At 54.1% G+C, this 14251-nt stretch overlaps 1 protein-coding gene across 1 annotated transcript in view; it reads right to left on the minus strand.

The window, feature by feature from the left end:
• The window catches only part of Myh9 (myosin heavy chain 9), an 84035-nt gene that overhangs the window by 24770 nt on the left and 45014 nt on the right, over positions 1 to 14251 (minus strand). The window contains exons 4-14 of the mRNA XM_003470459.3: positions 13063 to 13090; positions 11984 to 12077; positions 8043 to 8135; positions 7449 to 7512; positions 6810 to 6908; positions 6328 to 6471; positions 5395 to 5490; positions 4512 to 4630; positions 2837 to 2989; positions 1805 to 1978; positions 251 to 424 (exon numbers count right to left, since the gene is read on the minus strand). Of these exons, the coding sequence (XP_003470507.1) occupies positions 251 to 424; positions 1805 to 1978; positions 2837 to 2989; positions 4512 to 4630; positions 5395 to 5490; positions 6328 to 6471; positions 6810 to 6908; positions 7449 to 7512; positions 8043 to 8135; positions 11984 to 12077; positions 13063 to 13090 (1238 nt within the window). The remainder of the gene's footprint in view (positions 1 to 250; positions 425 to 1804; positions 1979 to 2836; positions 2990 to 4511; positions 4631 to 5394; positions 5491 to 6327; positions 6472 to 6809; positions 6909 to 7448; positions 7513 to 8042; positions 8136 to 11983; positions 12078 to 13062; positions 13091 to 14251) is intronic.

Consider the following 14251-nt stretch of genomic DNA (forward strand, 5'->3'; position numbering starts at 1 on the left):
ACAGCCGAATTTACAGCACACCAGGAAGGTGAGCCTAACAATAATCCCCAACGTGCCGCACGGGGCACCGCAAGCTCTCACGGCTCGGACTGCGCAAGGTGCCCCGTAAGCAGTGTGAATGCTGGCTGGCGTCACCAGGTACATTACTAGGGGACTCAAGGACAAAGACTGAGCTTGGGCCATGCAGCCCCCTCAGGGCTGCCCTGGACAAGCCCCACCGCCCTGCACTGGTCTGACCTGCGGGCCTTACCTTGCCGGCGTAGTGGATGATGCAGAAATCAGCTTTGTCCTTCAGCTGCTTGGGCTTCTGGAACTTGGGGTGGGTGCCCTGCTCCTGCATCACCTTCTCCACGAAGCTCTTGTCAGTGGCTTTGGGGAACCAGCACTCCTCATCCAGCAGGGCCAGGATGCCAGGGGGACCCGCCTGAGGAAGCAGATCCAGGTGCCATGAGCAGCACAGCACGGAGGATCCACCCTGAACCCAGCAGAGCCCAAGCCTGGTATAGGCGTCCCCAGGACCCCATGGAAGGCAGGCATCATTCCCTTCCACAGAGATAGAAACAGCACTGAAAACAGCATTCAGCTTAAAAGCTCTAGTTTACAAAGAAACCTCTGGTGTCTAGGCTGCAGCTGAGACCATAACTCTGTGATTATTCTCAGAGGCTCTGCACTGATGGGGGCTTCACTAGAGAAATCCCCTGGCAGCTGTGGTGAAAAGCAGAGCTTGACAGCCTCCCAGCACAGAGCAGCTGGTCCAGGGGTGCAGGCCTCTGCCCAGGCGCCTGCCACTGAATTGTGGTCTCCTTGCTCCGCACCCTGAGCATGGCTGTGTGAGACAGCAGGCTATCAGGAAGTCCTCCTGGGCAAGAGAGAAGTCCAAACACTCAGAAGCCTTTGGGTACCGAACTTATGAGAAAGCTGACTCGGTTGCTGCAGAGACTATCAGACATGAGAGAAAGCCAGGTGGGCTCTTGGTAATTAACAGATTCAATTAACTAAGAAAAAATTAAAAGGGTCAGGAATATAGCGCAGCGGCACAGTGCCTGCCTGGCAAGCACAAGGTCATGAGTTCAATCCCCAATAACAAAAAAAGAAAAAATTAAAACGCTATGATCATGAAATAGTTCCACACTAGGATTACAAAGACTTTGTCTTGGGCCTTCTGGTTAAACGTTTCTGTGTGACTCAGGTCATGCACAAGCCATGCAGGAGTCCAGGAAAGTCATGAGCTTACCGTGTTCAGTGGACATAACCTACAAATACAACTCAGGCTTCATCACAGGGCACAGCCCCTAAACCCAAGGCACCCGCTAGAACAACACTGAAAATGACCTGCATGGGAAAGGGCAAAGCTTCGGGCCCCAGCCATCCTCAACAACCAGTGATGTGAGTAAAAGCTCCAGGGCCATGTTAGTCCTCATGGGGGAGGCTGAGCTTCACATATGCAGGCAGGAAAAGCATTCAACAAGTGAGCCGGGACCTGCACGGTTCAGAGCTGCAGCAAAAGTGTCTGGAGATGGGACCTTGGTTCACAAAAGCATGGCCACTTAAAACAAAGAGCAGGTGGACTCTGTAGAGCTTGGGGACTGCAGTGTGCTGAGACCCAGGCCCATCCCACCGGCCCCTCCTGGGTGAGGCCAGTCCACAGCCTCTTCTCCAAGGGGGGCTTCTCCTGCTTACACGGCATCAACAAAAAAGCAACCAGACTCTTCCAACCCACACAGCACCGAAGGAAGAGAAGGGGCCACAAAGAAGAGGAGCGAGGAGCCAGGTCTGTGTGCAGTGGAGGCCAGTGGACGCTTACCGGCTTCTCGATGAGGTCGATGCAGGGCTGCAGATCGAGGCCGAAGTCAATGAAGTTCCACTCGATGCCCTCACGCTGGTACTCTTCCTGCTCCAGGATGAACATGGTGTGGTTGAAGAGCTGCTGCAGCTTCTCGTTGGTGTAGTTGATGCACAGCTGCTCAAAGGAATTCAACTGCGAGGGGAAAGTGGAATCAGAGAAACGCCCTTCCACAAAGGGCCGAGTCCCGAGGAAGGAGTCTCAGGAGGGACACAAAGGGCACCTCTCCGGGCTGCCCTGACCACCCCAGAAGCAGGTGGCTTCACCTGCTGGGGCCTGCGGACCTGTGCTACAGCCCTGGAAAGCGCTTTTCTGGATAATGTCTTTAAATGCATAAGGTAGCTTACCAAGGAAAGACAGTAAATATAACTGTCAAAACATTGTGACGTTGAAATACACTGCTCCTTAGGAACAAGAACCAGTCAGGGGTTTAACCTCCAAAACTCTGATGCAGAGATGAGCGTAAGTATTTCTACATATTGGACTGGGCTATGATAAGAAAATACCTGATTTCTACTAGAGACACATTACAAGCACTAACACCGTCCCAGTCGATATATTCTGTTCAATTTACAAATGACAGAAAAGCACACGATTTCAAAGAGAAATAAGATTGTAAGAAATAAATGTATAATATATTACACTGTGGACCCCAGGTTAAGACCCTCATCCACTGTAATTATTACTTTTCCCTGCCAGATGTCAAAGCCTTTTTGGGGAGGGTCAGTGTCTTATGCCAAAGCTCAATAAATGTTGTGAGGGACGAATACAGGAAACGCCCGCCCATAACTCTCAGAATATGATCTGAAAGAAACTGATCATCTGGCTGGCACTGGGCACCTGGGCTCCTGTACAGCTTCAGCTACGTGAGACAGGTGTCTCCAGGCACAGAAGACGGCTGCTCACACAGCGTGGGACCATGGGAAAGAGGATGTGGCCCAAGGAGAAGGCAACTAAGAGAGAAGGAGGCAGGGAAGCAGAGGGGAGGCTCACATCAAAGATCTCAAAGCCGGCAATGTCCAGGATCCCGATGAACGAGGCACCCTGCCTCTTGGTCTTGTCCAGAGCTTTGTTGATACGAAGCACCAGCCAACGGAACATCCGCTCGTAGGTGGCCTTGGCCAAGGCCTCGATGGCAAAGTCAGCCTAGGAACAATACCCAGGAGAACAGAAGGTCACAGACAGAGTTGTAAAACCCTCGATGCCCTGACAATCTCACTTAGGGAAGGAGGTCTTCACCCAGAGAAATAGCACTAAAAATAGAAGAGTTCAAAAAGTTTCATGCATGTTTGCTGCAGTGTTTATTTATTTATTTGGGGGAGGTACTAGGTATCAAACTCAAGGACCTCGTGCTTGCCAGACAGGTGCTGTGCCACTGAGCTCTATCCCTAGCCCGAATGCAGTGTTTATAATGATGAACAAACTACAAGTCCAATAATCAAAGCACAGTGAACTCAAATATTTGCAAAGAACATTTTAAATAAAATGGATACATACAAAATTATTTATGGAATCAACAAGATGACTGAGATTTGCTTCAAACTGGCGCAGTTGCGGAGGTGGGGTAGGTAGGATTAATGGTATAGACTGTCCGAGAGTTGGTGACTGAGGAGGTGGCCCTGTGGTGGGCACCTCGGGCTCTTCCCATTATGCCCTATCTGCTTTTGCATGTGTTGGAAAAACTCCATAATAAAAAGATAAAGTGACAACTACAACGGTCTCTCATTTCACAAGCTTTCGATTCTTTCCACAATTCTGGTCACAAACCGAGTTGGGCCAGATCCGAATCAAACTCAGTGTGGACCTGATGGAGAAACTGGATTCAGTTCCCATCCAGTTTAGTTTGCAACCACAACTGTAGAGAGGACTGAGTTCAGGAACAAAGGTATCACTACAAACTAAAAAAACCAAACCAACGACAACAAAACAACTTTGCTGTCCAGTAATAATTACAACTGGGTAAGGCTATGATATTTTTCCTTTCCTGACCTCTTTTGTATTTTCTTATTTGTGTAGCACTTTCATAATTTAAAAAAAGAAAGTTTGCAGAAATTATTGGGAAATGCACGCAGCTAGCAGTAATGCTGCACACTGCCAAAGAACCACAGGCTATGCGCACCCAGCACAGCACCCTCGAGAAAAAGGACTAAGCGGGTGACCTTGACCCTGGTACAAAAATCCGCAGGACCAGCACCGTGACTAAAATGAGAAACCCCACCAGAGGGAAGAGCAGTGTTGAACTGGGAGGCCCCTAGCTCCAGGGGCAGCAGGCACCCTGGGAGACTCCTGCTCCTGTCCCCACACGTGCAGCCAGGCAGCAGGCGGTGGAGACAGAGCAGCTGGGCCTGCGCTCCGAGGATGAGGCTGCCACTCTGGCACCGGAAGCGGTGCCACAGAAACACCGAGTCCTCGGTTTATACAAAGACAGGCTGTGCCCACATCCTAGCCGCCAAGCAGCCGAAATGTCAACCCAGTTGTAGAGGCACAGTGGGACCTTACTGAAGGCAGCCCTCTAGAGTGCACAGAGTGGACACGCTACTTCTCTGGGCCAGCCTGCTCGTGATCTATATGGGGTGATGCCACCTTGCTCTCTGAGGTTGAGGACTGAATGAAGGAACCGCATGCACCAGCCTCACCCAGCACTGCGCCCCGGCCACGGAGCACATACCTGTTCTTTGGTCTGCGCCTTCTGCACGTAATCCCGTCCCACCTTGATGCGCGGGGTGAGGATGCCTCTGGTGAAATCAGTCACGTTGATCCCCAGGAGGTGGGAGACCTTCTGGGCAGCTGACATTTTCAGTGAGTAAAGAGGAAAAGGGTAAGAGGCTTAATCAGACCCAAGAGAACAGGTCCCTCTGCTCCATCTCCAGGCACCGAAGAAAGCAGCAGAGGTAACCGAGCGATCATTACCAGGACGACTGAATCCAGGCTCTCTTTAGCAGCGCCACGGTGCAGGCCAGCAGGCCTGGCAGCCCGTACCTCCAGAGAGCCCCAAGAACAAGGGTTCTAAGTGGAGGGCCCATATCAGTATTAAGGTGGGTCCCCACCAAGAGGCAGGCCCAGCCCAGTGCCAGAAGCTTGGTACCACGTGGCCCTACAGACACAGCTAGCGTAAGCCACTCATCCTTGCCTTCATGTTTTCTTAGACTCTAAGAAGAGCATGGTGAGGCTGAGTAACAAACGGGGTCACTTGCATCAACCTAAGGAAACCACAGCTGACAGGACGTGATGCCACATCCCGGCGTGTCTCGGGCAAGGCTCCCGCACTTCGGCACCACAGCAGAAATCACTGTTTTAGCATCCAAGATAAACGCTTTGGCCTCAGAAACTAATGAGAAAAGCACTGAGCCACACAATCCATTTTTCTAGCTCTTTTTTGACATGTACACTAAAAGCAGGGTGACGCACATGCGACCGTTACATCTATACAGTGTATTCAGGGGGATACCAGCCCATGAACACATTCAAAATTAAGACGTTGGGAGACTCCCAGGCAAATCCACACCCAGGCACCCGCCCTCACTGTTCAGGCGAGAGGCCACAGGAGTTACCTGTGTTGTCAGGCATGGATGCCTGGTCGGTATTCCTCTCCTTCTTGAAGACGATGTTGCCAAGCTGAAGAACCCCTGAGATGACCCGCAGCAAGCCTGGGGAGGCATCAGAGGCAGGTCAGAAGCAGACAGGGTTAAAGGAAGCCCACACGGGGGAGCCACTCCCCTGAGGATTTTTAAGCTGCAAGCCAAGAAGGAGCACCACACTCCCTGGGGTCTCAGGGATGCAGGTCCCCGCAAATGGCATGAAGTAGCCCAGTTGACTTGTGATGGGGGTGCAACACCTCCCTTCTGGTCAGCGTAGGCAGCTCTACGCCCAGACAGGAGTCCTGCTAACACTCTGAACTTCTAAATCTGGACCAAGGACCCAGGGCCCAGTGCCTGCTTTTACAAATAAAGTTTCACTGCAACACAGCCATGCCAGGTCATTTACATCCAGCCTAGGACCGCGCAAAGATGGCTCTGCCTCCAACACTTACTGCACTCTCCCATGACGTGCATTATGCCCCGAAGCGGACACAGCTGGAAAAGGAGTGCTCCCCAACCCCCACCATTCTACAAACTCAGCCTCAAACAGGCTGAGGACTCGAGGTCTTCTTCACCCTCCCTCTAGGGAACCACAGTCAGAGACCCACTGCTCATTGTGGGTTTCACCAGCACAGAGATGCTCCCAGCCCCTTCTATACTACGCTGAGACAGAGCAGGGCTAGACAGCACCAGCACGGCAAGGGCTAGTGGGCCAGGCCCGTGCAAATGCCTGCAGTGCAATCCACACCTCAAGCTCCAACTGCTCAGGCTCTTCCTCTACCTCCACAGGAAGTCTGTGCAGCAGGACCAAGAAGAGGCCCTCCCTAAACCAGCAGCTGCCCCAAGCCCCACATGGAGCGATGGTCAGTCTCCCTGCCTCCCTCGCCCGCAGGAGGCCAGCCCTACCCATTTGCTCCTCTTCCGGGATGCCCATAATCCTCATGGCCTCCATGGTCTCCTGGAACATGTCTTTGTCCTGCTGCCCAGGGATGGTAACATGCCCATTGGACAGGAAGCGGTATTTGTTGTATGGCTCTAACAGGAGGTCGGCTGTGAGGGGTAGACGTGAAAGCAAGTCAGATGCTTTGGTAGATGCTGTGACCACAGAAGCTTGGGGACAGGGGACAGACCCTGGACCTCGGATGCTTTGGAAGCTGGAGAGTCACATCCTACTGACTCCTCAGCACGATGATGACCCACACACAGCACAGAAGAGAAGCAGGGCCTGTGATGAGCACAGAGCCCGGCTTTCCGCTGACATGCTCAGAATCGGAAGACCCATCCTCAGCACAGCCCAAGGAGGACACTGGCTTGTTTCTCCTCCCAGAAGCAAGGCAACATTTTCACGTCTCCAGTGAAGTGAGGCAGCCCAGCGGGCCACAGCTTACTCTTTAGGTGCTCGCCAGCTCCAGACAGCAGGTAGTAGAAGATGTGGAAGGTCCTCTCCTCCTTGGCTTGGCGAATGGCCCTAGACTTTTCCAGAAGATCTTTGCAGACGTTAAGGAGCAATACACGCTGGAGGGGAGGCAAGCACTCTCCTCTCCTCCCCATCAAAAGGAACAAACATCACCCGAAGAAACATGTGGCACAAAATGGCCCAGCACAGTAAAAGCAAACTGCCTTGGTTCCATCCTTTAGGAGGGGTAGCTTGTCCAAAAGCACAGCTCACTCCTCGTGAGCCTTGTCTGTGACAACTAGAATATGCCACAGGTGGAGGCTGTAATATGGGTACAGGAGATGCACAGTAGCATCCACTCCAATGCCAATGTCAGCCCTCTGGGAGCACTGGAGGACTTCTCAATAGTTCCCTCCTATTCCCACAGAGCCCTATGCTTCGAGAAAAAAACCTCTAAACACTACGTTGGGTTTTCAACAAGCTTATCCTAGTCTCTCTCCAACTCTGCAGAGGTGCATCACAATGGGCCGCTGGGGGGCCACATGCTGGAATAAGGGAGCAGCTTCTCCTGTATGGAGAACACGTGCTCCTCCCAGACCCCACCTCTTATTCCAGAGGACCACAAGGATACAAGTCTCAATGTTGGCACCCACAATGTAGCCATTGACGTCAAAGTTGATGCGAATGAATTTGCCCTAAGGGAACACAAATCAACAGATCAGACACCCCTGCCTTGGAGAACCTGGGAGCAAGGAAGAGGCGGGGAGAGCCCAACCCTGGACAGGCTGGAGGGAGAGAACCAAGAGGCAGCCTACATCCACATGCCCTGTCGATGCAGCATGCAGGGCTCAGACGCCACACTGCCCTGTCTGTACCCAAGGCCCTCCCCAGGAGGTAGGTACAGTGGCCCGTTATCAGCAGTCTCTGCTGCATGATCTGACCCTGGGCACTAACCATCAGCAGCTACGGCAGGTGACTCGGGGTACCACTTGCAGTCTTTTCACCCACAAGCTTTTCCCAGGTAGAAGAAACTACTTATGGCCATCTTAGCTGAGAGGGCAGACAGACTCGGGCTGCCAGAAGCCCGTGCAGCCTGCTGGGCCCGGAAGCACCAAGTCTGAGCCTTCCTGTTTGGAGAGGAGAGGCCTCAGGCAGAAGGCCAGGGTGCCGAGCTCTGCAAGGGTCCTGTCCTGTCCCAGCTGTAGCACGGCCATCCACTACTCACAAAGCGCGAGGAGTTGTCGTTCTTCACAGTCTTGGCATTCCCAAAGGCCTCCAGGATGGGGTTGGCTTGTAGCAGCTGGCGCTCCAGTTCCCCCTGCAAAGGAACCCAGAGCCTCAGTCAAGGCCAGCCAGCAGGGCAGGCAGCCGAGCCTGTCCTGCCCGTGAAAGGGACGGCAGCAGAGCCACGGCTGCACAATCAAAGTGCCAGGACCAGAGCTTCTTGTGGCTGTGGTGGCTGCTGTGCCAACGCCTGCATCCCTGAAGTGTGGCCCTGCTACATCCTGGCAGCTTCTATCCATGGACTGACGGAGCAGCAGCCCTGGAGGGGAGGCAGGAAGCTCTCTTGACTCGGGAACCTGGCCCTGGAGCAGCACCGAGGACAGCAGCACAGGGAGTAGGAAGGGAAACTGTGGCTCAACCCCTCTCCGGAACGTCTCCATCCCATATGGTCACCTGCCTCTCTCCCTTCTTGTTCTAATCCCCACACTCTTCTCCTTGCCATAAGACAGGAGAGGTGGGAATGAGATCCACGAAAGACACGAGCTCATCTCCTCTACATTCTGCTCAGCACTTCACACCCTGCCAGCCCTGCCCTGCCATCCCCGGGACCCGCAGGGCCTGCCTCAGGGTCTGAGCCATTTAGAAACACTGCCAATGCATCCTGCTTGCAGACTTCCAGTAAACTGGGGCCGACACAAGGCACCCTCGTGCCCTGTCATCCCTTGACCCTCCTAACACTCGGGGAAGGTAGGATGCGGCAGCCCCAGGTCACAGAAACGAAAATGGGGTAGAAGGAGGAATGTCTGCCCCAGGCCACCCAGCGACCAACCAGCAAAGCAGGTGCCAAACTCAGTCTTCCACCTCACCTGTTAGCCACTGACCCAGCCCCACACAGGGGCTCCACCCAGCCCAGTCAGGTCGGCTTTGGAAGCAGCTATCAAAGCAGCTATGGCCCTGCCCAGCAGGCCACACAATAACCAAAACTGGCTGAGAAAAAACAGGACCTCACTCCCCAGGAGCCAGGCCCTTGCAGGGAAAAAGCCTCGCACAGGACTAGCAGGCTCTGCACTATTAGCAAGTCTGGAGCAAGCCAGGCCTTTAACGGAACTCTAGCTGCCTGAGAGTCAAGAAAGGAATGCTCGTGGCAGCAAGAGGCCCAGGAGGCCAGAGGCGCCACCTGTCTAGGGATGCTCTGGGATCAGCTGAGCCCGGCTGCAGGCCACCAGAAGCCAGAAAGGTCTAGGCAAGGCCTCCTCCTTGACAACCATCCTCAGCCAGGGCTTCTCCCGGGCTGGGCAAGCCTTCATTTGTAGACCACATGAACAGGTTGGGAAGTCCCTCTGGAGCCTTGCTCCTGGGGGAGGAAGGGCCAGGCCAAAGAGCAGGGGTCAAACCCAAGATCAAGTTCCACATGTGCACTTGGCACTGGCAGTCACTGACCCCAAGCTCCCACCCATGGGCCTCGGGCGGGCCTCAGGCCGGCCTCGGGAGTCGGCTGAGGCAACCCACAGAGCCAGCTCTGGACGGGAGCTGCTCCCACCACTGCAGTGTCCTTGTCAAAGCACATGCCAGGCTGCCAGGCTGCCAGGCTGGCCGGGCCACTCCCATCCCTGCAGACAGGCGTAGTATGGCTCTGCCAGAGCCTGTGCTGCCCAGAGTGGGGGCAGAGCTGAGGCCTTCATTTGGAAGCGGGCTGCTGCCATGGAGAGTAGGAGGGCTGGGCCAGGCGTGGGTGGCCACTGTGATGCATGGTGAGTTGCCTGCTGGCGGTGTCCACTACTACAGAAGGGTTTGCTTCATGGGCATCCAGCTGGGCACACAAGAAACTGCCACTTTTCAAAGAAATTTGCACCCCATTAAATGGTGAGGTGACATATGCTCATCAATTTGAAATCATCTATCTGGTTTCTAAAAGGCTTCCACTAGGTCATGTTTCAGACGGTGGGCTCCAGCTACAGCATAGAAAACAAAGCAGGCGGGTATCACAGGCCTGACTCGGACCACAGAAATCCTCCGAGTGTCACCCACGCTCAGCTCTGCCAACCTTCGAGCACTCTGTCAGGTGGCCTTGGAATAGTCGCCTCAGGCACTGCAAATAAGGGTGCCCTCTCCCAGAGATGCCAGACATGCCTCCAACGACAAGAACAGCCAGCCATGTTCAAGAGCGCCTCGTCCTCCACTGCATGTGGAAAATCACAGCACAGCTTCAGGCGTAGAAAGTGACCCAACCAGTCAATGGCCTTTCACACTGAGGGCCAGAGCAGTGACTACACGCTAGAGGCAACCCAGCCTCTCTAGCTGGACAAAGAGCCAGGAATAACACAGCGCATACCACATCCTGGTAGTCCTCGGCCCCGTCATCCCCCAGCCCCACAACATGCCGCCTTCACTGAGTGCTCGGGACCCGGCTTCTCCCCTACAGCTGGGCTCCCAGACACAGGCACATGGGTCCATTTTAGTGCTCTCTAACTGTGGTTCTGTCTCCAGGGTAGGGACTCCAGTGTCACCTCCTGAGAATCAGTCACATACCAGGCATTCAATAAATAGTTGGGAAATGGATTTTACTGCAAATTCGGAGACAGAAAACCACAGCTAGAGCACTCCTAATCTCACAGCTCTGTTTTTATAACAGGCCTAAAAAGAATGGAAAATGGGGGGCGGGGTGGAGAGGGGAAAAATAACTTTATTAGTTTCTAAATATAACTCCTGACGCCCCATGGAAAAAGCTTCAGAAGGTCTTGAGAAGCTTGGCGCATGAGAAGTTGCTTCTGGTCTGGTTCCAGAGCACTGTATGCACAGGACATTCTGCAGGACGCATGCAGAGACCCCTAACTTACTCATCGAAGCTGCCGCACACAGCACCAATGAGGTGGAGCCACCGTGCAGCACAGCGCTCCCGGTGGCCTCAGGGGTCACCACTGGCACCATTAAGTATACTTGAGGGAGACAGAGCATCATGCTTAAGAGTGACCGCCCCACCCCTGGGGAGCCCCAGTGTGGGCTTCCCAACAACGCCTCCAGCCAGTAGAGTGGTAGCAGGTAAGGAGCTGGTCACCTGCACTGGTGAGGACCACTGAGCACGGAGCGCTCCCAGAAACCAAGCGCCCACAGGGCAGGACTGCTGTCCTGTGCAGTGCGGAATCTGAGCAGCGCCAGAGTTCTGAGGACAGCTAGGTGGTGAGGCTGCTCCCATTCTGCAGGAGCTGCCGCTTCAGGGTGCACGAGAGGCCACTGTGTGTCACACCTTGCCCCTCCTCCCAAGACAGTCAGTGTGCTGAGCTTACAGGAAGAGTTCTAGCTGCAGAAAGTGACGATGGTGTGGAGTGAAAAGCTGCTTAGGAAAAAATATAGTATTCAAGGACACACGATGGCAGAACACACATTCCCAGTGCATAACGTGCAGCAAACGTGCGGCTCACCTAGCCAGGACACTGCTGGGTCCCACTAAAATCCATCAGGGGAGAGGGAAAAAAACGGAAGTGAGAAGACTTTCCAAATAGCTTTTCTTCCTCTGCTGGGCGCTGCTCACACAGAGGCGTTTCAACAGCAGGGAAAAGACACAGGGATTCAGGGGGTCTGCCCAGGACCCTCCAAGCCTCAGTCGACTTGAGGACCACGTCAGGAGCTGTCTCGTCTCTTCCAGACTCGGAGGTGGAGGATAACTGGCTGGCAAGGCCAAGAGTGCTGCTAAGCAAACCCTGGGATGGCTCCAGTTTCCATAGGAACTCGGAGAGTTGGGAAACCAAAGGCGGAACGAGCTTGGTACCACCCAGCCACTCCCAAGACCGCTAGGCCGCTGCCCTACAAAAAGTAGGGTGGGCCTCCGCTTCGCTCCCCAAACCGCTGTCACTTAAAACTGAGGCCACAACCATAAAGTCCTCCTCCTCCATCACCCCACGGAGGGACCCACAAGCAATGGCAGGGAGGGGGCCTGGCACTCACCTGGTCCTTCTTGCTCTTGTGTGAAGAGGCCACGTGAGCCAGGTACTGGATGACTTTCTTGGTGTTCTCTGTCTTGCCCGCTCCAGACTCGCCCCTGCCAAGAGAGACAAGGAAGACCTGGGCTGAGACGTGGCCACACCCCTGGCCTATCCTGCCCCCACTCGTGCTGGCTGCCTGCCCTTCTGCTCCTCTCTCTGTTGAGTGCCCATGAGGGACCCAGTGCCTGCTGGTGAAAAAGGAACAGCTCACTAAGTGCTAAGTTCTGGAATCTTCTCTTAGTTCAATTTCCCATGGTCCTCCAGGGGCCGGACAAAAGTCAACTCCTATCTTCTGCCTGCCCTGGTCACTTGGCAGCCTTTGCGGCCAAATGTTTTAGGAATCAGCAGGAGGCAGCTGTGGACTTGGGGTCAAAGACACTTAAACATGTCCCTTTGAAACTTCACTTGAAGGGATGTTCTGTACCACCAATTCTGTCTCAGTGTTAAGTTCAGAGGGTAGCCAGCATCGACCTAAATCTATGTAAAGAAACACACTATGTGGAGCAAGGAAGAATGAGCTCTGCGTGGGAGTTCCACAGAGGCCAGTCAATTCCCAGCCTGGCTCAGCTGGGAAGACTCGGTGGTGGAGCCTCCTCTACTTTAAATCCGCCCACTGATATGGGCGGCCTCCTCTGAGGAAGCCAGTGAATATCCTGGCTGTGGCACCACACTATGCATGCTATGGATGGGACCCCTGAGCGGCACACATACAACCCTCAGTCCTGTCCCCAGGAGAGGTGGGGGTTGGGGGTGGAACTCCTTGACTGGGTCTTAGCAGAGTATTTAGAATAGAAGGGCTGGCTGGGTTCTATCCCCAGCACTGCAAAAATGGTTCAGAGTAAAAACAAGGCTCCCTGAGCCGGGCGTGGTGGCTCATGCCTGTAATCCCAGCACTTGGGAGGCTGAGGCAGGAGTATCGTTGTGAGTTCAAGACCAGCCTGGGCTAGAAAGTGAGCTCAAGGCCAGCCTGAACTGCATAGCGAGACCTTGTCTCAAAAAGACAAAAAAAAAAAAGAGGCTCCCCAGCACCCAGACACTTACGTGCACAAAATGGACTGATCTTCTCGGTCTGAAACAAAGGAAGCAACAAGTTACTTTCAGCCAGACTCAGAAACCTCCCAGCGCCGACCCCACAAAGCTCCTGCTCCCCAGACAAGAAGCACAAAGCCTGAAAGGCCCGTTCTGTGGGAGGCCCCACAACCACCCACACGGGCTGACTGTGGTCTTGCTCAGGGCAGAACCTTCTCCAAGGGCACTGCCCTAGCACCCACACCATGCTGCCTGCCCCAGGACACCCAAGCAGCCCTGTCTTTCCTGCAGTGCAGGAGGTAAACTCTGGAAAGCTTTCCCAAGGCGACTTCACAGAGCGCTAAGGTGGAGTCTGCCCTCACAGGTCTGCAGCTGGAACTAAGGCCACAAAAGCAAGGCCCTGGGCAGGTGTCTAAACACTGACGCCATCCAAGTAAGGAACCCTGAGTAAGGGATCAGGGAACAGGGGTGGGGCAGGGCCTGTGAGACCCGAGACAGTATAAAGCCTTCTCTGAGCCCCAGCCCCCTCCTCTGTGGTGTGGGACAAGACACAGGTGTCAATGCCACATGAGAACACACAGCCTGGTGTCCCCCAGGTGCATGGCGCCCCACGATGACTTTAGAGGGAACACGGAACGGATACCAGCTTCTGACATGTGTCGATGGCAGCTGGATCTCTGGGTCCAGAGTCAGCTCAGCAAGGAGAAACAAAACACAGGTCCCTAGGCATGGAAAGGATGGCGGTACCCCACACTTTGAGCGCTAAGCCTGACGGATACACTTTAAGACAACCTGGCTGACCCAGGTCAGTACTATTGGTCAATGTTAAGCCGCAGCTGAAAATGCAAACTCATTCTTTTCCTTCTTACCCTGCTTTGTGGAACACGCCCATCCCCACAAGCCACAGCAGCCTGCAGCTGGCATCAGGCTACTTCCCCACTGCTCAGCTGCAGCGAAGTAATTAATCTCTGCCTCAGTTTCCATAACTCAGAGTAGACTTGCTACTGACTGCTGTGCAGGGTTATTTTGAGAAATAGAATCACCTGAAGCAGACCTGCTGTGGCACGCCATGGACAGTGAGCTTCCCAAATGGTCACTGTCTGTTTACTGCCCCAGGACAAAGCATTGCAGTGGGCACACTGGCATGGGCTGGACAGCAGGAGGACCAACTGGGGAGCACAGTGCAAGCAGCGGGGGAGGA

The sequence above is a fragment of the Cavia porcellus genome, unplaced genomic scaffold (assembly GCF_034190915.1).
Source record: "Cavia porcellus strain 051 isolate PalLab524CR breed Dunkin Hartley unplaced genomic scaffold, mCavPor4.1 scaffold_27, whole genome shotgun sequence".
Lineage (NCBI taxonomy): Eukaryota > Metazoa > Chordata > Mammalia > Rodentia > Caviidae > Cavia > Cavia porcellus.